At 45.3% G+C, this 21780-nt stretch overlaps 1 protein-coding gene across 1 annotated transcript; it reads left to right on the top strand.

The window, feature by feature from the left end:
* The first annotated feature begins 10 nt into the window (after nt 1–10).
* On the top strand, nt 11–15254 carry LOC110497892 (exocyst complex component 5). The gene is made up of 18 exons (XM_036954845.2): nt 11–269; nt 1903–1997; nt 2656–2803; nt 2962–3156; nt 5996–6060; nt 6329–6357; nt 6461–6570; nt 6770–6814; nt 9195–9335; nt 9449–9531; nt 9627–9836; nt 10058–10205; nt 10316–10424; nt 10577–10697; nt 10855–10941; nt 11055–11163; nt 11453–11668; nt 13420–15254. The coding sequence occupies exons 1-18, from the start codon at nt 243–245 to the stop codon at nt 13606–13608; spliced, it is 2127 nt and encodes a 708-aa protein (XP_036810740.1). The 5' UTR covers nt 11–242; the 3' UTR covers nt 13609–15254.
* The last annotated feature ends 6526 nt before the right edge of the window (nt 15255–21780 follow it).

The raw sequence follows: 21780 nt of genomic DNA, 5'->3' as shown, positions 1-21780 counted from the left end.
GACCAATCAAGAATCATTTGGTGCATGCGTTTTACGCAGTGTATTCTGGCAACGACCAGTCCCAAACCTTTTTTTTTTTCTTCAGCACGGGAGTTGTATTGCTTTGGATACAGGAAGTAGAGCTGTGTAACTGTTGTCAATAAAGGGCAAAACATAAATCCAGTTGATCAATCAGTTGTCTGTCATACCCGACTGTTAGTTTGCCTGAATTGCAATTTCTACATTGCAAATCGAAGTAAAACATGTCAACGACTGCTCAACTATTCGAGGTAAATTGAACTGTATGTTCTAGTATTGTTGGGGTAGCTGTCTGCTAGTTCTAGGTAGCTAGCTAATGTTAGCTAGGTGGAGAAAGGAGAAGTCAGTGCTAGCTATCCATCCATATGACGAGAAGTCCGAGCTAGCAAGCTAGCCAGCCAGCCAGCCTATTGTTTAACCGATTAGGCTATAGCTAGCTGGCTAACGTTAGCTATAGCTAGCTAGCCAGATAACTATAATGAGTGTAAATCGCGTTTTTGAAAGGAAGCTGCCATCATCTAGCTAGCTACCACTCGCTATACAGTTGACAGTGCTGTGTTTATCCAGGGATATGTTGATGTGATATTGTCAAACATGTAGCTAACGTTACCTACATATGTTGACCAACAGAGCCTTTTCAGCAGTGAATGTTAATTCTAGCTACTATGTTTTTTGTTATTGTGTACAGTTGCATTTGCTAGCTTGTCACGCCCAGTGTTGGCCCAATAATATACTACTGTCTGTGAATGGGCTTGCCCAGCTATAAGCAGTGACTACGTTTACATGCGCATATTATTACGGATAGTAGCTCATATCCCGTTTAAGGTCTTATTCGGGAAAAGCTGTTTACATGCACCTTTGATATCCTGCTCATGGGTATCCCTGTAAACATGAATAAACATCATATTCTTCATTTACGTTTATATGGGTTAGTCACTGAAATATGGATACTGAGTGTCGGCCTTTAACCTCTCACATGTAGCGTAATATAATATTAACTCCTGGACAATTATTCATTTCTTGCAGAGTAATTATACAACAAATGTTAATTTTGTCTCGGGAACAGCAGTGGAGAAATATTATGTTTTTCTTTCAGCATCTCTTTGAGAAAATGCAAATGCGTGTGTAATGTGCCATCTTCGACACTGTTATGCCATCAGACAGTATTTCAACCATATCAAATATGCACCCAAACTGAAGTCTTATCAGAAACGTGTTTGGTATTTTTCTCAGCTTTTCATTTCCTTAAAACTGGTCAAGCTGATGACATTTTGCACAGGACTAATCTTTCCACTGTTTTCTCCCCGGTCACTAAACAAAACAGACAATTTTACCAGCGTTAACTAGATTACTAATGCATTCACTCGATGTAAGACATTATTCTGGTGAGCACTACTTTATTTGGTCTTCTGGGGTAACAAGTTATGACAGAAGAGAAGCTGCATGTATCAAACTATAGTTGACATACAAATGGCCTACCAAATGTCAGAAATTAGAATATGGCCTACCAAATGTATTAAATTATAAGCAGATACTTATATTAATTATAGTAGGCAAAATTATTAAGGAATTATGGTGAATCGAACTGGCAGGTAGCTTACTTTTTGAAGGGATTTCAGTTTACGTAGAATTTCAGCACACCGCAGAAGGACCGCAGTTGTACAGGACAAACATAGGTACAGGTAAGCGTTTTCCGAATTTACATTTTTACAGGAATCGAATGATGGTGACTCAAATCCTGTGACCCACTTATAAAAACTCAACCCCACCTCGATATAAGAGAACAGAGTTGAGCGTTCCTCAGCTAGGTCCAGTATTGCTCATGTCATGTAAGATACACACCATTTACACTGATTTACTGTGTGTGTATGATATGATTCACAGGAGCCCTTTGATGCAGACGAGTACATAGAGAGGTTGGCCTGGAGAACCCCTGGAGGAGGGTCCAAAGGAGGAGCAGAGGCATTTGACCCCAAAAGGTAGTCTTGTACTAAAGACATGGCTTTATTCAGACTCACTGTAATCATGGCTCTAGTCCCAACCATACAGCAAGCTTTATTTAAACCTCCATTGAAGATAATTCTGAGGCAGAGCATTATGGGAGGCCACTAAGTTCTGAGTCATACAGTAACTGACAGAGAGGGAATGTGTGCGCGTTGGGAAGGGATGGGCAATGTGCCTAAGCTGTAGCCACCACCTAAGGAATTAGCCAAAAGATTATATACTCATCATTTTGGGATGTTTCCAACTCTGTTAAATATGGTGCTGACTTACAACATTTGCTCCACAGTCCTCACTTTAAATGCAGCTGACGAAGCTTCCAGTTTGTAGAGATTCTGAAATCTGGGGACCCAAGAATTAAGCCCCCAATGCTATTTATAAATATTAACAGAGAGAGTGTAAGGTTAGTAGGACAAATCTAACCCCATATTACTCAGTCACTCATGCTAGTAATATAGTAAAGCAGTTTTTCCCTACCCTTTGTTTGCTGTAAAACTCATGACTGTAGATCAATGAAGAGTGTTGAAGGCCAGCTTGTACTGTAAGGGGCCTTATAGCTATAGAGTGTTTACTCTAGACCAATGTGAGGTAGGCCTGCAGTGTGTTAATAAAGCCCTTGTCCTGCTTCCCTTCCAGGCTGCTGGAGGAGTTTGAGAACCACATAGAGGAGCTGAAGCATCTGGATGAGAAGATCCAGCGGCGGGTGGAGAAGCTGGAGCACCAGTGTCACAGAGAAGCCAAGGAGTTTGCCCACAAAGTGCAGGACTTACAGAGGAGCAACCAGGTCAGCTTCACGGCCCACCGGACCCTCAACCACCCACCACAACCCCAAATCCCCAGGAGTTCCTCCTGTCGACAGACACTTTTCTGAAGAAAATGTTTTGTTTTATCCACATTCATCGATCATGTCACTAAACATGTGACTTCTTTGTCTCCATACAGGTAGCCTTCCAGCACTTCCAGGAGTTGGACGAGCACATCAGCTATGTGGCCACCAAGGTGTGTCACCTTGGTGACCAGCTGGAGGGAGTGAACACGCCCAGGCAGAGGGCTGTGGAGGCCCAGCGTCTCATGACCTACTTTAATGAGTTCCTGGATGGGGAGCTTCGCAGTGATGTCTTCAACAACCCAGAAAAGGTCAGGATGCATACACTACCATCCACCCACATGTAGTCCTAAAGAGATTGAGTTTGACCATTGAAAACAAACAAAAAACTACAGCAGTGAAAGATATTAAGAACTAAAATTAGTTAATGAACAGGATTATGAAGTAACCACCCATTTTAATTTGTGGAATTGATCCCTTTAATTGAAACCTTTAGCTAATTTGGATTAATATACTCGCATTTACTTCTTGACAATAGCTAACGGATTGACTGGTATGGATGTCAGCATGCTCATGTCTGGCTTAATTGCCTTAAGTTGCGAGGTAGACTGGGCCTAATGAATCTATGTTTCCTAATGATGGGTTGGTTGTTTAGCAACAAACGATGCATGTGCAACTATGGGGCAAAACAGACGTAGTTGACTTAGATTGTTGACAACATGTAAACTATATTTCGTCTCTAATGTTTATTGAAAACAAATTCATTTTCACAATTAGCATTTGTTGTCTCTCAAAGACATTTCTCTGGTTGTTGTTTAGCTAGCTTACACATTTTAGCCATATTAGCATAGATGTGACATCAGTCAAACACCCCCCAAAAAAGAGACAGTATCAGTAACAAGATACTTTTGGTCATGTAGTGTATGTGGACATCTGCTCGTCGAACATCTCATTCCAAAATAATGGGCATTAATATGGAGTTGGTCCTACCTTTGTTGCTATAACAGCCTCCACACTTCTGGGAAGGCTTTGCACTAGAGGTTGGAACATTGCTGTGGGGACTTGCTTCCATTCAGCCACAAGAGCATTAGTGAGGTCGGGCACTGATGTTGGGCATTAGGTCTGGCTCGCAGTCAGTGTTCCAATTCATCCCAAAGGTGTTTGATGGAGTTGAGGTCAGGGCCCTGTGCAACAAGACAAACCATTTCTGTATGGACCTCGCTTTATGCACGGGGGAATTGTCATGCTGAAACAGGAAAGGGCCTTCCCCAAACTGTTGCCACATTTGGAAGCACAGAATCGTCTAGAATGTCATTGTATGTTGTAGTGTTACGATTTCCCTTCATTGGAACTAAGGGGCCTAGCCCGAACCATGAAAAATAGCCCCAGACCATTATTCCTCCTCCAACAAACCTTAGTTGGCACTATGCATTGGGCCAGGTTGCGTTCTCCTGGCATCTGCCAAACCAAGATTTCTCCGTCGGACTGTCAGATGGTGAAGCGGGATTCATCACTCCAGCGAACACGTTTCCACTGCTCCAGAGTCCAATGGTGGCGAGCTTTACACCACTCCAGCCGACACTTGGCATTGCGCATGGTGATCTTAGGCTTGTGTGCGGCTGCTCGGCCATAGAAACCCATTTCATGAAGCTCCCTACGAATTGTTATTGTGCTGACGTTGCTTCCAGATGCAGTTTACAACTCGGGAGTGAGTGTTGCAACTGAGGACAGACCATTTTTACACGCACTTCAGCACTCGGCATTCCTGTTTTGTGAGCTTGTGTGGCCTACTGCTTCGCGGCTGAGCCGTCGTTGCTCCTAGACGTTTCCACTTCACGATAACAGAACAGTTACAGTTGACCAGGGCAGCTCGAGCAGGGCAGAAATTTGACTACCTGAGTTGTTGGAAAGGTGGCATCCTATGACGGTGCCATGTTGAAAGTCACTGAGCTCTTCTGCACAGGCCATTCTGCCGATGTTTGTCTATGGAAAATGCATGGCTGTGTGCTTGATTTTATACACCTGTCAGCAACGGGTGTGGCTAAAATGGCCAAATTCACAAATTTGAAGGTGTCCGCGTACTTTTGTGTATATATAGTGTACAATGAGTTGAAATGTGGCAGTTTCTCAACATGGCAGTTTCTTGTCCTTGTTGTTAGCTATCTGGCCATCCGGAATCACAGCAACACACCGAAGCCTTCTGCCCCATTGAAGCGTTCGCATTTGTTTTTGTGAAGTTGTCAGCTAACCCGTCTATAGGGTTCAAAACTATCTGAGCGACCTCCCTATCAACCCTCAACAATTTGATAGTGTATTATCAGAATATCATAGCTGTTTTTGAAGAGTTTGGGATTCTCTCAATGAATTCCTTTTAGTGGGAAAACAGTAATCAATCTCAGAGACGGGAGCTGGACATGGGATGAGAATGCTTCCAGAGAGGCATGATGTGGAAATTGCAGACAGATCCCTTTTTCTGAGCATACCTCCAGACGAGGAGGAAAGAGGAAAGCTGTGAGTGCATAGCTGAAGGGGGAAGGCTCTGCTAATCCTTCTGAAAGGGAGGGCTGGGCCGCCAGCGTGGAGACAAGTGCTGCTAAACCCTGACTGCAGAGAGACGGCTACATTACTTACATGGGATTTAGCTAATCTTGGCTGGGGGACAGATACTTAGAAAACCTTTGCCGAGCAGAAAGGCTGGATCCTCCTCACGGGAGCGGAGTAATAATGTTAGCTGAGGCAGGCATCTGCAGAAACCGGGGAGTTGCGGACGGCGGGCCTGTCCTAGGTCTGGGGTTTTCAGCCAGAGTGTGTATGTCGGGTGGGGGGAGTGGGCGGTTCTTGACAGGGCATCTCTTTAGAGAGATATCCCTGGCCGGACAGATTATTGAAGGCGATTTAGGCTCCTGTGGGATTACAGCCCATTCAGAGGAGGCATACCAATACAGAGTTGGATATGCCGCTAACTCAGGGCTGCTGTGGATGCCGTTAGCCAGGTGAGCAGCGGCTGCTTGTTATCATCTCCGTGGTGTACAGAGAGGTGGAGGAGGGCTGGTTTAACATGATCCCCTAAGTGGAGATGCTGGTCTGCTCTCTGGGTGTCCATTTATTATGTTCCTCTGTCTCCCTCCCCCCTATTTCTCCCTCTCCCAGATTAAGGAAGCTGCTGATATCATTCAGAAGTTGCATCTCATAGCCCAGGAGCTGCCATTCGACAGGTGAGTAGTCCTGGAGGCAGCATTACACGATCTCTGTGGTATAGTGTAAACAGTATAGGTGCTGCTACTCTGCCTCTAGCCCATCTCATAGAAAAATCAGAAATATTTTTGTCAATGTTAGGTTGCATTAACTGTTGTTTCTGAGGGAGAGAATATATTCAACTCACTTCAAATTAAAGGGACTACACGTTATATAATTTTGGGTTTGAGTCTTTTTAAATGTCCGATATCTCTCTGATGAATGCCTCTATCCTTGTCCTCTTAACAGGTTTGCAGATGTTAAGGCCAAGATTGCAAGTGAGTGTTTGCGTTCAACATGCTCATTTGTTGCTGATTGATGAACAAGTGATAACACAGCCATGCTAAGAAAGGCAACTAAATCTGTTGAGTGTGTGTCTAGGTAAATACCACGACCTGGAGCGCCAGCTGATCCAGGAGTTCACGGCGGCCCAGCGTAGGGGCGAGATTGGCCGCATGCAGGAAGTCGCTGCGGTCCTCTTACACTTCAAGGTGACCCACAAACACTGGACACACTCTGATATGTCTCCATATTAAAGGAAGATGTGTGTTATTGTTTGAGTTGTGTTGTAACTTACAAATATGCTCTTGTCTCATTCAGCGTCTATGCATACAGTTTGTTGTCATTTTTTGGTGGTTAGATTGTGGAAGTCATGCAGGTGTGATTGTGACATGTCTGTGTTTCCTGCAGGGCTATGCACACTGCGTGGATGTATATATCAAGCAGTGCCAGGAGGTGAGTGTGCAGTGTTCAGTTGAACATGAACCCTTTATAACAGCTCAGTATAGAGTACCTGAGCGCTTCGGTCGTCTCACCACAGGTTAGTCCTGAGGTCTGGGTTCAACATAGCCCCTCTAGTAATTTAATAGGATCTCTATGTCATAAACCCTCAAAGTTCCAGAATGGGGTGAAAACGGTAGCCATTGTTAAAATACAAACCATTCTAATTGGAATGAATGGCAATAGAAGCATTAGTAAAGAAGTGATGCATTTCCTGCTTTTACTTAGGCAGAAACATGTGGGATATATCATAATTACTGTTATAGAATTATTGTTACCCTAAAATATTGTAATATAATTATAAATGTTATGTATAAATAGCCTAAAAAATACACTGCTCAAAAAAATAAAGGGAACACTAAAATAACACATCCTAGATCTGAATGAATGAAATATTCTTATTAAATACTTTTTTCTTTACATAGTTGAATGTGCTGACAACAAAATCACACAAAAATTATCAATGGAAATCAAATTTATCAACCCATGGAGGTCTGGATTTGGAGTCACACTCAAAATTAAAGTGGAAAACCACACTACAGGCTGATCCAACTTTGATGTAATGTCCTTCAAACAAGTCAAAATGAGTCTCAGTAGTGTGTGTGGCCTCCACGTGCCTGTATGACCTCCTTGCAACCCCTGGACATGCTCCTGATGAGGTGGCTGATGGTCTCCTGAGGGATCTCCTCCCAGACCTGGACTAAAGCATCCGCCAACTCCTGGACAGTCTGTGGTGCAACGTGGCGTTGGTGGATGGAGCGAGACATGATGTCCCAGATGTGCTCAATTGGATTCAGGTCTGGGGAACAGGCGGGCCAGTCCATAGCATCAATGCCTTCCTCTTGCAGGAACTGCTGACACACTCCAGCCACATGAGGTCTAGCATTGTCTTGCATTAGGAGGAACCCAGGGCCAACCACACCAGCATATGGTCTCACAAGGGGTCTGAGGATCTCATCTCGGTACCTAATGGCAGTGAGACTACCTCTGGTGAGCACACAGAGGGCTGTGTGGCCCCCCCAAAGAAATGCCACCCCACACCATGACTGACCCACCGCCAAACCGGGCATGCTGGAGGATGTTGCAGGCAGCAGAACTTTCTCCACGGCGTCTCCAGACTGTCACGTCTGTCACGTGCTCAGTGTGAACCTGCTTTCATCTGTGAAGAGCACAGGGCGCCAGTGGCGAATTTGCCAATCTTGGTGTTCTCTGGCAAATGCCAAACGTCCTGCACGGTGTTGGGCTGTAAGCACAACCCCCACCTGTGGACGTCAGGCCCTCATACCACCCAGTCTGTTTCTGACCGTTTGAGCAGACACATGCACGTGTGGCCTGCTGGAGGTCATTTTGCAGGGCTCTGGCAGTGCTCCTCCTGCTCCTCCTTGCACAAAGGCGGAGGTAGCGGTCCTGCTGCTGGGTTGTTGCCCTCCTACGGCCTCCTCCACGTCTCCTGATGTACTGGCCTGTCTCCTGATGGCGCCTCCATGCTCTGGACACTACGCTGACAGACACAGCAAACCTTCTTGCCACAGCTCGCATTGATGTGCCATCCTGGATGAGCTGCACTACCTGAACCAGTTGTGTGAGTTGTAGACTTCGTCTCATGCTACCACTAGAGTGAAAGCACCGCCAGCATTCAAAAGTGACCAAAACATCAGCCAGGAAGCATAGGAACTGAGAAGTGGTCTGTGGTCCCACCTACAGAACCACTCCTTTATTGGGGGTGTCTTGCTAAATGCCTATAATTTCCACCTGTTGTCTATTCCATTTGCACAACAGCATGTGAAATTTATTGTCAATCAGTGTTGCTTCCTAAGTGGACAGTTTGATTTCACAGAAGTGTGATTGACTTGGAGTTACATTGTGTTGTTTAAGTGTTCCCTTTATTTTTTTGAGCAGTGTATATGTAAACGGACAACAAATGTCTCAATGTTTGTTTCCCTGGAAAGCTGTGAGTGTTATAATACAAAATCAGTACTTTCGCATTTCTGACTTGTCTAAGTCCTATCATTAACTGATTTCAGCCAGTGTCTGGCTATGGATTGACTGCATTTGTATGGAATATTGGCAGTTAAATTGAAAATATATGGAATCATTCCACTTAAACTAGCTGGTAAGTCAGCTAATAAACATACTGTGCAGATAATCTTCAAATTCATTGTTTTACACCATCTTATCACAGCACACTGGCTGACTAACTCCCTGACCAAAATGGCTGATCTTTTCTACTGGCATAATACTTTATCCATTCTAGTATTCTAATTCCTAATTCTATGGGGTTAACCCTCTCTCTCGCTCTCTCTCTTTCTCACTCTGTCTGACTGTCTGTGTTCAGGGGGCGTACATGCGTAGTGATGTGTTTGAAGACACTGCACTCCTCTGCCAGCGGGTCAACAAGCAGGTGGGAGAGGTCTTCCAGAGCCCAGAGACCGTCATGGCCAAACTCATCCAGAACATCTTTGAGAACAAACTACAGGTACAGTGGACAGTCTCTCCTATTGACCAAATCTTCAGCTGCCACAAGGTTTAAAAATGTCTTAGTTCTCTGACCCAGTTCTGATGGACTGACTAAGCAGTTTTGTGTTCCAGGCCCACGTAAAAGAAAAACTGGATGAAACCCGCCGCTCTGATGTCGAACAATACCTCAAAAACCTCTATGACCTTTATACCAGGTAATACTGCTGTTCGCCCTTTGACCTCTCACTCTAAGCACCTCATACCATCTATTCTGACTTTTTTTGAAACCGCGGCAACCCTGTGTCTCCAGGACAACGGCCTTGGCTTCCAAGCTGACCGAGTTCAACCTGGGCTCAGACAAACACACCTTCCTGTCCAAGCTCATTAAAAACATCTTCTCCACCTATCTGGAGAGCTACATTGAAATGGAGAAAGATTACCTCCGCACGCGCAGTGCCATGATCCTGCAGCGCTACTACGACTCCAAGAACCACCAGAAACGTCCACAGGGTGGGGGCAGGTAGGAAGTGACTGACCACCTCTACCCCACTACCCCCTGACCCTCTCTTCCATCTCGTCTTCCTTTACCCAAAACTTCTTGTTCATCCTTGGGGTCAGATCTCAGTTGGATGAAATAGTTAAATGGATTTAAATAGTATGTTCCTCATCTCTCCACTCCTCATCATAGCAAGGTCTTTGAGTTCACTCTTCCCTTTTCCTTAATGCACCCCCCCTCCCCAGTATCCAGGAGCTGAAGGAGCGGATCAGGCAGCGCACCAACCTGCCCCTGGGGCCCAGCATTGACACCCACGGAGAGACCTTCCTCTCCCAGGAGGTGGTGGTCAACCTGCTGCAGGAGACGCGCCACGCTTTTGAGAGGTGCAACAGGGTAAGGCTGCTATGCTTCCACCTACAGGAGAGACAATAACACTGCATGCAGTAAATCCCTGTAGAGTGCTGAGAGTAAATCAGTTCCTGTCTCTGTGTGTTGTGAACCAGCTCTCAGATCCCTCGGACCTGCCTAAGAACGCCTTCTCCATCTTCCTGCTGCTGGTGGAACACCTGTGTATGGACCACATCGACTACGCACTGGAAATCGGCCTCTCCGGTACATCTAACTCTCACTAACACCGTAAAGGCTGTGAAACCTTGAGCAGATACTTTTCATTTGTAGGTGTTGTATATTCATCTTTCTATCCTTCTGTTGTTCTCTTTTGCCTTTTTTCTAAAGAAAAGTGGTGTGTTTCTCTCTTTCTACAGCCATTCCCTCAGCTGATGCCAAGAATGCCAACCTGTACTTCCTGGATGTGGTCCAGCAAGCCAACACCATCTTCCACCTGTTTGATAAGCAGTTCAACGACCACCTAATGCCTCTTATCAGGTTAGCGTGGGGCCTGAACTGTCAATCACACATCCCCCCCCCCCCTCCCCATTAAAAGGTAGCAACTCTCTAGATAGCTTCATGCTGTCCAGATAAAGTTGTTCTGTGTTAGGTTTTTATTGCCTTTGACCTTTCATGGACCTTCTGTCTCCACCAGCTCATCTCCCAAACTGACAGAGTGCCTGCACAAGAAGAAGGAGGTGATTGAACAGATGGAGGTGAAACTGGACACGGGCATAGACAGGTCAGTAAACCACAAAGTGTTGTAAATGTTATCAACAGCATCATGGGAAATGAGTGAATGTATCCTATTAGTGTGTTAGGGGTGGTCGTCATGGTGTTGTCCTCTCTCTGCAGGACACTGAACTGCATGGTGGGACAGATGAAGCACATCCTGGCTACGGAACAGAAGAAGACAGACTTCAGGCCTGAAGATGAGAACAACGTCATGATCCAGTGCACCGCAGTAAGGGGTGAACTGCACCCAGCCTCCACCTCTGCTCTCATTTATGAAAAGCAAAGCGAGAATCAAACCATGTTAAACACGCTGCTCCTGGCAGTTCAGAATATGTTGTTGAATTTCAGTGTATTTAAAAACAACTGTATTTAACTTGAAAGTCATCTGTTTTATGCAAGTACCAGAGAATTCTTCATAGTTGTAGAAGTTGCAAATTATTTTTTTGCACATTGATTCACTTGACCTTTGACACCAGAACTACACAGTCCGACTCCTACTTCCTCCCTGTGCTCCCCAGGCCTGCTCCAAGGTGTGTGTGTATGTGAGTCGGCAGGTGGAGCGTGTGCGGAAGTCCATGGATGGTAAGAACGTGGACACAGTGCTGACGGAGCTGGGCGTGCGTTTCCACCGCCTCATCCACGAGCACCTGCAGCAGTACAGCTACAGCTCCATGGGAGGCATGCTGGCCATCTGCGATGTGGCCGAGTACCGCAAAAGTGCCAAGGACTTCCGGGTGAGAGGTCACACCAGAGTTAGCATCATTACGCATGTAGCAACAGTTGACATCATGTAGAGCTAGGAATGATACTGAATAAATGCCTCTTGGCCTAGTTAAAGGTTTTTGTTTATTCCTCCTAGCAGAACGCTAATGGTTTTTCTGTCCCACGGGATCCTCTGGTTCCTAATGGTTTACTGTCTGTCCCACAGGATCCTCTGGTTCCTAATGGTTTACTGTCTGTCCCACGGGATCCTCTGGTTCCTAATGGTTTACTGTCTGTCCCACAGGATCCTCTGGTTCCTAATGGTTTACTGTCTGTCCCACAGGATCCTCTGGTTCCTAATGGTTTTTCTGTCCCACGGGATCCTCTGGTTCCTAATGGTTTACTGTCTGTCCCACAGGATCCTCTGGTTCCTAATGGTTTACTGTCTGTCCCACAGGATCCTCTGGTTCCTAATGGTTTACTGTCTGTCCCACAGGATCCTCTGGTTCCTAATGGTTTACTGTCTGTCCCACAGGATCCTCTGGTTCCTAATGGTTTACTGTCTGTCCCACAGGATCCTCTGGTTCCTAATGGTTTACTGTCTGTCCCACAGGATCCTCTGGTTCCTAATGGTTTACTGTCTGTCCCACAGGATCCTCTGGTTCCTAATGGTTTACTGTCTGTCCCACAGGATCCTCTGGTTCCTAATGGTTTGCTGTCTGTCCCACGGGATCCTCTGGTTCCTAATGGTTTACTGTCTGTCCCACAGGATCCTCTGGTTCCTAATGGTTTACTGTCTGTCCCACGGGATCCTCTGGTTCCTAATGGTTTACTGTCTGTCCCACAGGATCCTCTGGTTCCTAATGGTTTACTGTCTGTCCCACAGGATCCTCTGGTTCCTAATGGTTTACTGTCTGTCCCACAGGATCCTCTGGTTCCTAATGGTTTACTGTCTGTCCCACAGGATCCTCTGGTTCCTAATGGTTTACTGTCTGTCCCACAGGATCCTCTGGTTCCTAATGGTTTACTGTCTGTCCCACAGGATCCTCTGGTTCCTAATGGTTTACTGTCTGTCCCACAGGATCCTCTGGTTCCTAATGGTTTACTGTCTGTCCCACAGGATCCTCTGGTTCCTAATGGTTTGCTGTCTGTCCCACGGGATCCTCTGGTTCCTAATGGTTTACTGTCTGTCCCACAGGATCCTCTGGTTCCTAATGGTTTACTGTCTGTCCCCCAGGATCCTCTGGTTCCTAATGGTTTACTGTCTGTCCCACAGGATCCTCTGGTTCCTAATGGTTTACTGTCTGTCCCACGGGATCCTCTGGTTCCTAATGGTTTACTGTCTGTCCCACGGGATCCTCTGGTTCCTAATGGTTTACTGTCTGTCCCACAGGATCCTCTGGTTCCTAATGGTTTACTGTCTGTCCCACAGGATCCTCTGGTTCCTAATGGTTTACTGTCTGTCCCACAGGATCCTCTGGTTCCTAATGGTTTACTGTCTGTCCCCCAGGATCCTCTGGTTCCTAATGGTTTGCTGTCTGTCCCACAGGATCCTCTGGTTCCTAATGGTTTACTGTCTGTCCCACAGGATCCTCTGGTTCCTAATGGTTTACTGTCTGTCCCACAGGATCCTCTGGTTCCTAATGGTTTACTGTCTGTCCCCCAGGATCCTCTGGTTCCTAATGGTTTACTGTCTGTCCCACAGGATCCTCTGGTTCCTAATGGTTCACTGTCTGTCCCCCAGGATCCTCTGGTTCCTAATGGTTCACTGTCTGTCCCCCAGGTTCCTCTTGTGCTGCAGCTCTTTGACACGCTCCACGCCCTGTGTAACCTCCTGGTGGTTGCCCCAGACAACCTCAAACAGGTCTGCTCCGGGGAGCAGCTCACCAACCTGGATCGGAACCTTCTGCACGCCTTCGTACAGCTGAGAGTGGACTACCGCCAGGCCAGACTGGGACGACACTTCAGCTAATGGCCCTGGCCAATGCGTCACTGTCCAGCCATCGGTCCGTCCAATCACCACGGCCTATGATTTCACAAAACTCACCATGGAAACGGAATTCAGCCAACCTGGATGGAGTCTTCACTGAGTTAGTCTTTCATTCTCATCTGCAGTAGCACCTTTTGCTTTGTCCATCCTAGAGGCCAAGAAAGACCACCGCCATTCACAGTTGGTCTACAGATAGCCTAGAGGTTAGAGAAGGGTTTCTTAAACTATGGGTCGGGACCCAAAGTGGGCCCTGAGTTTGTGGGAGGTGGGTCACCAGTTATGAGAATACATATATAATCAAACACTATTTCTTCTTAATTTGGTTTGTTGGAGGATCACAGGAGTACGGTCAATTTCTCATTTGGATCTCGAGCTGATAAAGTTTAAGAAACCCTGGGTTAGAGCATTGGGCCAGTATCCGAGAGGTCGCTGGTTCGAATACTCGAGCCGACAAGGTGAATAATCTGTTTATGTGCCCTTGAGCATGGCACTTAACCCTAGTTTGCTCCAGGGGTGCGATACTACTATGACTGACCCTGTAAAACAGGGCTGTCAAACTCATTCAACGGAGGGCATAGTATCTGCTGGTTTTTGGTTTTCCTTTCAATTAAGACCTGGACAACCAGTTGTGAGGAGTTCCTTACTAATCAGTGTACTTGATTGATGAATTAAGGTCAAGGGAGGATGAACACCCGCGGACACTCAGCCCTCCGTAGAATGAGTTTGACACGTGCTGTAAAACAACACATTTTCACTGCACCTTTCACCTAAAATTTGCCCTTGACTTCTGCAACACAAATAATTTGAAATGTATATGACTCTTGTTTTGAAATACTAATCCACCAAAACATGATTGTGTCATATTACCGGTAAAATCAACCTTGGATTTCCAAGCTTTCAACTTTAACATAAAGCGACATTTTGTTTTGATTGTGCCAAATGTATATTCTGTGGCTGCACTTGTACACAGGAACAGACTTTAAAAGCTACTGCAAAGAGAAAGTTGAGCTCTTCATAGCTCAGGCCTGTCATGGCACTGACTGACTGCATACTGGAAACAGCCACCCCTCATACAGAACTCCCAGAGGAATCTACTCTCACCAACATCCTTCTCTCTCTCCTCCCGAACCAAGCCTGCTAAAGAGCTCCGCTGTGCCTGCCAGAGAGAGTCACATGACCACCTCTCTCTGACCCCTGACCTCAAGGGAGAGGTGAGGGGTCAACACACTGGCTGTGATCCCAGCCGTAATCATGTCTGAGAACCACTCGGGGGTCCTGGGTGGTCCGTCTGTGGCTAAGATGACAGGTCCGAGAGGTCAGTGAATGTGTCATTGTAATTGCATAGATCAACACCTGCTTATCCAACGAGGCTTACCATCCGTGCTCTCCATTGTGGACTTCTCTTCATCGCTTAAGGAGATAATGAGTGAAAGTTAAGTGGACTTCACAGGGCCTACAGGAGGCCAGGGAGGGTCAAGATCGCTGTGCCTCCGTGTTCTCTATGGTGGTAATTGTTTGTCTGTCTATCAGTGTCGGTGAGACCAAACCTGAAGTTATGTATTATGCTAAGCTATTCCCAGTATACTGCTGTTTACCTTAATGAGTCATAAAAAAAAATGTGTGTTTAATTTGTCTCATTTTCATTAACAATAACCTTGAAGAAAGAGTTTGAAATGTAAGAACTCAGTGAGAGAGTAGGCTTGGTGCTGGAAGTGATAGGAATAGACTTATATAACTCATTAGGTATTCTTAACATGCCAGACTCAGAGTAATTTCTCCCTAAAAGAGTAAAGTTCTCTAGACTCCAGGAACAGAATCTGTTCGAGGGATTAGACATCTAGCGGTTCATGAAATGTGTGCAGTCGTCATGGACTGGAGAGACGGGGCGAGATGGAGATGGCTGAGCACTCAGCCACAGCTTCGGCTGGCTAGTGTTGTGTAGAAGGTACACAGAGTGCTGAGCAAAGTCAAACAACATCATTAATTAGGCTAATATTATTATCAATGCCACGGAAATTAAATTCTCCCAGCCCTAATCACAACTGGATAGCTTGTAAAAAATATTTTGTTAGGCCCTGGTGCAAACACTGGGCCTTCTACCAAACATTTGAAAACGATTTGTTTTAGCAGCGATTAATACATGCTGCCTGGGTAGGGGTGGGGGGAATGGGCCCCGGCTATAGACTATAACTGGAGAGGAGGCTAAGGCACAGCCTGCCCCCAGGGACGCCCTGCATGGGTAAATGGGAGGGATGGTTTTTTTCGGGGGGTGTTTGAGCAGCTGGAGGGGATTAGTAACACTGTCAATACTGGAGAGCTGGATAAGACTTGTTCCCTCTTACTCGTCAACCGCCACAGTCTGAGCAGCTCCTGCATCGACACTCGTTTACACACACAAACACACGCAGGGCAGGGCGTCTGTCTGGATACGGAGACAAAAAAACAGAAAACTGTTCTTGTTCTACATTCAATCAAACCCCTGGTTGAGGAAGATATACAGTGCATTCGGAAATTATTCAGACCCCTTGACTTTTTCCACATTTTGTTACCGAACAGCCTCATTCTAAAATGCATTACGTAGTGTTTTTCCCCCCTCATCAATCTACACACAATAACCCATAATGACAAAGCAAAAACAGGTTTTTAGAAATGGTTGATCATTTATTAAAGAAACTGATATCACATTTACATAAGTATTCAGACCCTTTACTCAGTACTTTGTTGAAGCACCTTTGTCAGCGATTACAGCCTCAAGTCGTCATGGGTATGATGCTACAAGCTTGGCACACCTGTATTTGGGGAGCTTCTCCCATTCTTCTCTGCAGAGTTCTGTCAGGTTGCATGGGGAGCGTCGCTGCACAGCTATTTTCAGGTCTCTCCGTAGATGTTCAAGTCCTGGCTCTGGCTAGGCCACTCAAGGACATTCAGAGACTTGTCCTGAAGCAACTCCTGCGTTGTCTTGGCTGTGTGCTTAGGGTCAATTGTCCTATTAGAAGGTGAACCTTTGCCCCAGTCTGAGGTCCTGAGTGTTCTGGAGCAAGTTTTCATCAAGGATCTCTCTGTACTTTGATCTGTTCATCTTTGTATCGATCCTGACTAGTCTCCCAGTCCCTGCTGCTAAAATATCCTTACAGCATGATGCTGCCACCACCATGCTTCAACGTAGGGCTGTCATGTGCCAAGCGAGCTGTCATGTGCCTTTTACTGAGGAGTGACTTCCGTCTGGCCACTTTACCATAAAGGCCTGATTGGTGGAGTGCTGCAGATATGGTTGACCTCCTGGAAGGTTCTCTAATCTCTACAGCGGAACTCTCGAGCTCTGTCAGAGTGACCATTGGGTTCACCTTCCTGACCAAGGCCCTTCTCCCCCGATTGCTCAGTTTGTCTGGGCGACCAGCTCTAGAAAGAGTTTTGGTGGTTCAAAACTTCTTCCATTTAAGAATGATTGAGCCCACTGTGTTCTTTGGGACTTTCAATGCTCCAGAAATATTTTGGTACCCTTCCACAGATCTGTATTTATTTTTTATATTTTTGCCAAAATTTGATTGCTGAGGATTGTTGTTTCTAATTTAATACATTTTAGAGTTAGGCCGTAAAGTAACAAAATGTGGAATACTGTGGAATACTTTCCCGACGGCACTATTTCCTCTTGCTTTTTCCTGTTCAGATTGAAAGGCAGTTCTGCAAGAATGCAAGCATCTGGATGTAGCCAAAGAACCTTATTCAACTTGTAAAAATACCAAATATGTACTGTGCATGTTTTTATCTATCAATCATTTCTGAACTTCCTAAACAAGGAAATGCAGAACATGCATCCAAACCCATTAATTCACTTTCCCTCCTCTCTCTTTTCCTCCACTCTCCCTGAGCTTTATCCTCACCCAGCAGGCTCAGGTAGAGCTCAGCCAGCAATTACACCTGTATTAGTGGCCAGATACAGAGTGCCCCTCTCTTAAGCTACCAAACCTACCAACCTGCAGTGTCACCAGGCTAATTCTCTGTCACTCACACCCTCAGGAAGGAAGATGTCTCCTTGTCAAGAGTGATCTCCATTAGGCAATATGAAAAGTGGATTGATTGTTTTGTCATTTGTTCTTGGCGTGTGTTATTGTATTCAAATGAAAGACATTCTGTTTCAAACGCTAGCCTCTTGAGTGTTCTACTTAAGCTACATATTCAACAGCAACAACTCTTGAAACTCCATTTATTGTGTGTTCTGTTAAGAGGAAGTCTGATTCCTCCAGTCCTCTGCTCTGTCCGTCAATATCTTTGTTGATCTTTGTCTCCGCAGGTCATATTCTCCCCCATCATCCCCACTCAACACCAGTCTTCCAGCAACCCCCTCTTCCACACTAAGATGTCATAGCACTTTCAGTTTGTCCACTCTCTACGCTACAAGCCCAGCTAGTCCTTCAGAATCCCACAAATCCCTGCTTTCGGCGTCTCCCTCCCATACATGCCGGTCCTCCCTCTGCCTCCTGGAGCACTGACAATAAAGCATTACAGCAGTCAATCCATGTCAACAACAGCTTTGCTTAATTCCTGCTAAACACGTTTAAGCTAAATCTTCACCTAATGATGCATAGTGATTAGCACTTGCTCTTTCGTCTGCCGGCGGCTTGTATCAATTTCACTTATGTATTTGATTTTCCTGCCATCATCAGAGAGATGACTCAGGTGTGGGAGCTGTAGCAGCCAGGCTGGGAGGGTGTTAAGGATCCCCCTTCAAATTAGACACCAAGTAATTAACACTTGTATTGTGGGCAGCTTTGTATTCATACAACACCCCTCATCAGCCTCTTTGATGTGGGAATCAGATTAATGATGCCAGAGCCAGCAATAACTGGTGCTATTTAACTGCCTGTTGACCCTATCTACATTTCATATCAGACATTTGTCACTTGACATCTACAGTATGGCTTGGAAAGAGGGAGTCCAGATGCAAAAGGAGTCCCAGTGCATATTAATAGAGCATAATCAAAAGGCAGGTTGGATACAGCTATGATAGGGGTTGCAAACAGGGTGCTTTCCAACTGAATAGATAGAATGGGTTGTTGTTCATGTGCTGCCCCTTTTCAAAAGCCATTCTCCAGGATGTCACTACGTCACTACAGGAGTCAGGAGGTGGGCATCGTGCCAGACACTTACCCCGCCAGGCTCTCTTAATGTGTTGTAGATTTTGCCCTGGCCTTGACCCACTGCCCAGAGTGTGCCAGCCAGGCCCAACATGGCACAGGTGTCATGCCACCTTTAGTCTTGGGCATCCTGGAAATTCACTAGGCAGAATGAGACTGATGCCAATGCTCTCCTCCTTCGCTTCACTCTTGTCATAGTGAAGGCATAGTCCACTGTGGCCCAATTGAGCCCTCCCTCAAATCATTTAATCATCCACCACCATCCTTTTGGTAATATTAAACCAATGTGTGGTGGTGTGCTTTGTTCTCTCCCACTCCTTCCCTCTATGCCATAACTCTATTAATACTGTTCATCATTTTCCTGTTTCCTGGCTCGATGCCTGCGCTGTGCACGCTCTTGGCTGGGCTTGTCTGTTTGACTGCTCCACAGGAACAGACTGGCACTCTGACTGAGGGCTCCGGGCTTCGGGGCCTGCACACAAAATCAGCTAAGCATGGATCTCTGTCTGTGATAAACAGGGTTGACATCTCACAAGAAATCCCAATATAAATTGTCTCAATGCTACTTTTAGTTTCTGATCTGTATCACTTACCCACACACGCATGCATAGTGCACACATGCAAATGCACACATACATACACACAAAACAACAGCTAGGTTCAATAGCACTCACCCAACCCTGGGATGTGAGCAGTTAGGTGTCTTGATCATGGGTTTGGGTTGTTTTCCAATAGAAACATCTGCAGCACCCCACTGAGCCACCATACTTGGCAGAGAGAAACAGAGCTCCCGCTCTCTCCTCGACTAAAGATGAAACACTACGTCAACACAACAACACATGCTTTTGTTTCATCAAGCATTTGCCTTGAGGGTAGATCAAATGTAAATGAATGTGTTCTGTGCTCTCCTCCCAAGTATTTTCCCATGTGGAATGAGTAGCCGTGCTGCTGTAGTAGAAATGGTTCAGTACCTCTAGTAGGCCAGCAGAGGGCAGTAGTGCTCTAGTATTGCTCTCCTCCCCTGAAGAACTCTTTCTTCCTCAGAGCTGCTCACAATGGGGATCTTCCTGCGGGGTGAAATGTAGCTTTTTTAGGTCTGTAAGCCCATATCCCTTAATCCCCAGCCATGATTGACAATCATGATTTAGGGTATATGGTGTCCCATTCTAATCCACGAGCAATGATTAATTTGCATACCTTCCGTGCGTGGCCTCATTTTGGAGGAGGAAACCGCTGCCTTTGTAAGTGACGCAGAGAGAGAGAAAGAGAGAGCTGTGGAGACAGTGTATGACAGATAAAGAACAGAAAGAAGAGAGCATGGATGGGGGAATGCTTGTGAATTTTGCCAGAGGGGAGATGATTGCAGTCTCCATGCCTCACCAAACCTGCCCTTTGCCCGTCTTCTTCTCCAGCAAGACTTTCCTCTGACACAGTGACACACACACACACACACACACACACACAGGCAAACAGACACACACACACACACACAGGCAAACAGACACACACACACACACACACACACACACACACACAGGCAAACAGACACACACACACACACACACACACACACACAGAGACAACCATCAAACATAAAACACAGATACCAGAGCATATACAGAAATAGAGACACAAGGGGACACAGAGGAGAAACACAGAGATGCTCCCTCACACGTTGCAAAACTAAATTGGTATTTGCTCATTTTATATCCAAGTCAGGCTTAATTATAATCATGGGAGTTTGGGAGTTACCGTATAATCTCTGGAAGGTATTAAGAATTACCCAGAACACACCACAGCAAAAGAAACAAATACAAATACTTACAATTACTTTCCAGTCATAAAATACACAGGGGATTTAACATCAAATACACACGCTGTTTGGCATACCTTCAGAGAGCAGTCATCCACACTGTATCAATGAGAGCATTGTACAGAGGGGGATCGCCTGATCCAGGGGTTTTATGGTCAATGTCTGGGCTTACTGTACTACATGTACATCTAAATCATTTGCACAACAATTTCTGTTTTGCTAAATATCCTGTGAGTGTATAGGATGCAATTAGGCCTTTATTTTCAATATTAAAATGTGAATATCTCACTGTTGTTACATGTTAATGATTAGAGGATACATTTGGATAGATTTTGTATTTCATATAATTAATCATCTATAATTGTGTAATTACAGTGTTTTAAGGCTAGTTCAATATTATTGTAATTGTAGATAGGCCAATGTGGAAGCAATATTTGTTTGAGATATCAGTTCTACACTTGCAACGACTTACACATAACACACAATTAGACACGGGGATATTACAATATAAATATATATATTCTAAAATAATGATTAATGTTATCATGTTGTATTAGAAGATGTTTTATAGTGCATATGAAGCAAGCGTTTTCTTATCCAGGGGAAATTGTCCACTGCAGTTTAGACACATTTTTCAACACATGCTACTCATATTACGGTAATGGACATTTCTGTTAAAAAGCAACCTATAAAGTGACCTTGACCATACAATTATCATACCTTCATAATGGTTGTATTATTCCTTCACTCAATCCCTGAGACCAAAGCTATCAAGGCCGTCGAGTTTATCCAGTCTATAAAAGAGTGAATAGAGGTTCAGGTATCTCTTCGCACTGAATATACCTTTACGAGACCACCACATTTCTGCAATTAACTTACTGACACTCTTGACTGACTGAGCCTGGCCAAGCCTTTGTGACGGATCACTTCCCTTTGAGATGGCAACTGTGTGATAATCTGATTTGATCTCCGGTAGTATATCGTCTGTCTGGTTAACAGGCTGTGGATGTGTCCACACTGTAGTGTCAGTGTTAATACAAGGCCTGGAGAAGACAACACTGGGACACACTGACTACAGCAGATAACCTGGACACCTCAGTTCACACAAATAACATGTATATTTTTGTAAGGTAAATCAAATCAAACCGAAGAAAAAAACGGTTTTTATGTTAATGATCTCTTTTCAGACTTGATATTCTCGGCAAA

The sequence above is a fragment of the Oncorhynchus mykiss genome, chromosome 19 (genome assembly GCF_057628025.1).
Source record: "Oncorhynchus mykiss isolate SJ-2025 chromosome 19, ASM5762802v1, whole genome shotgun sequence".
NCBI lineage: Eukaryota > Metazoa > Chordata > Actinopteri > Salmoniformes > Salmonidae > Oncorhynchus > Oncorhynchus mykiss.
This window is presented reverse-complemented; position numbering and strand designations above follow the sequence as displayed.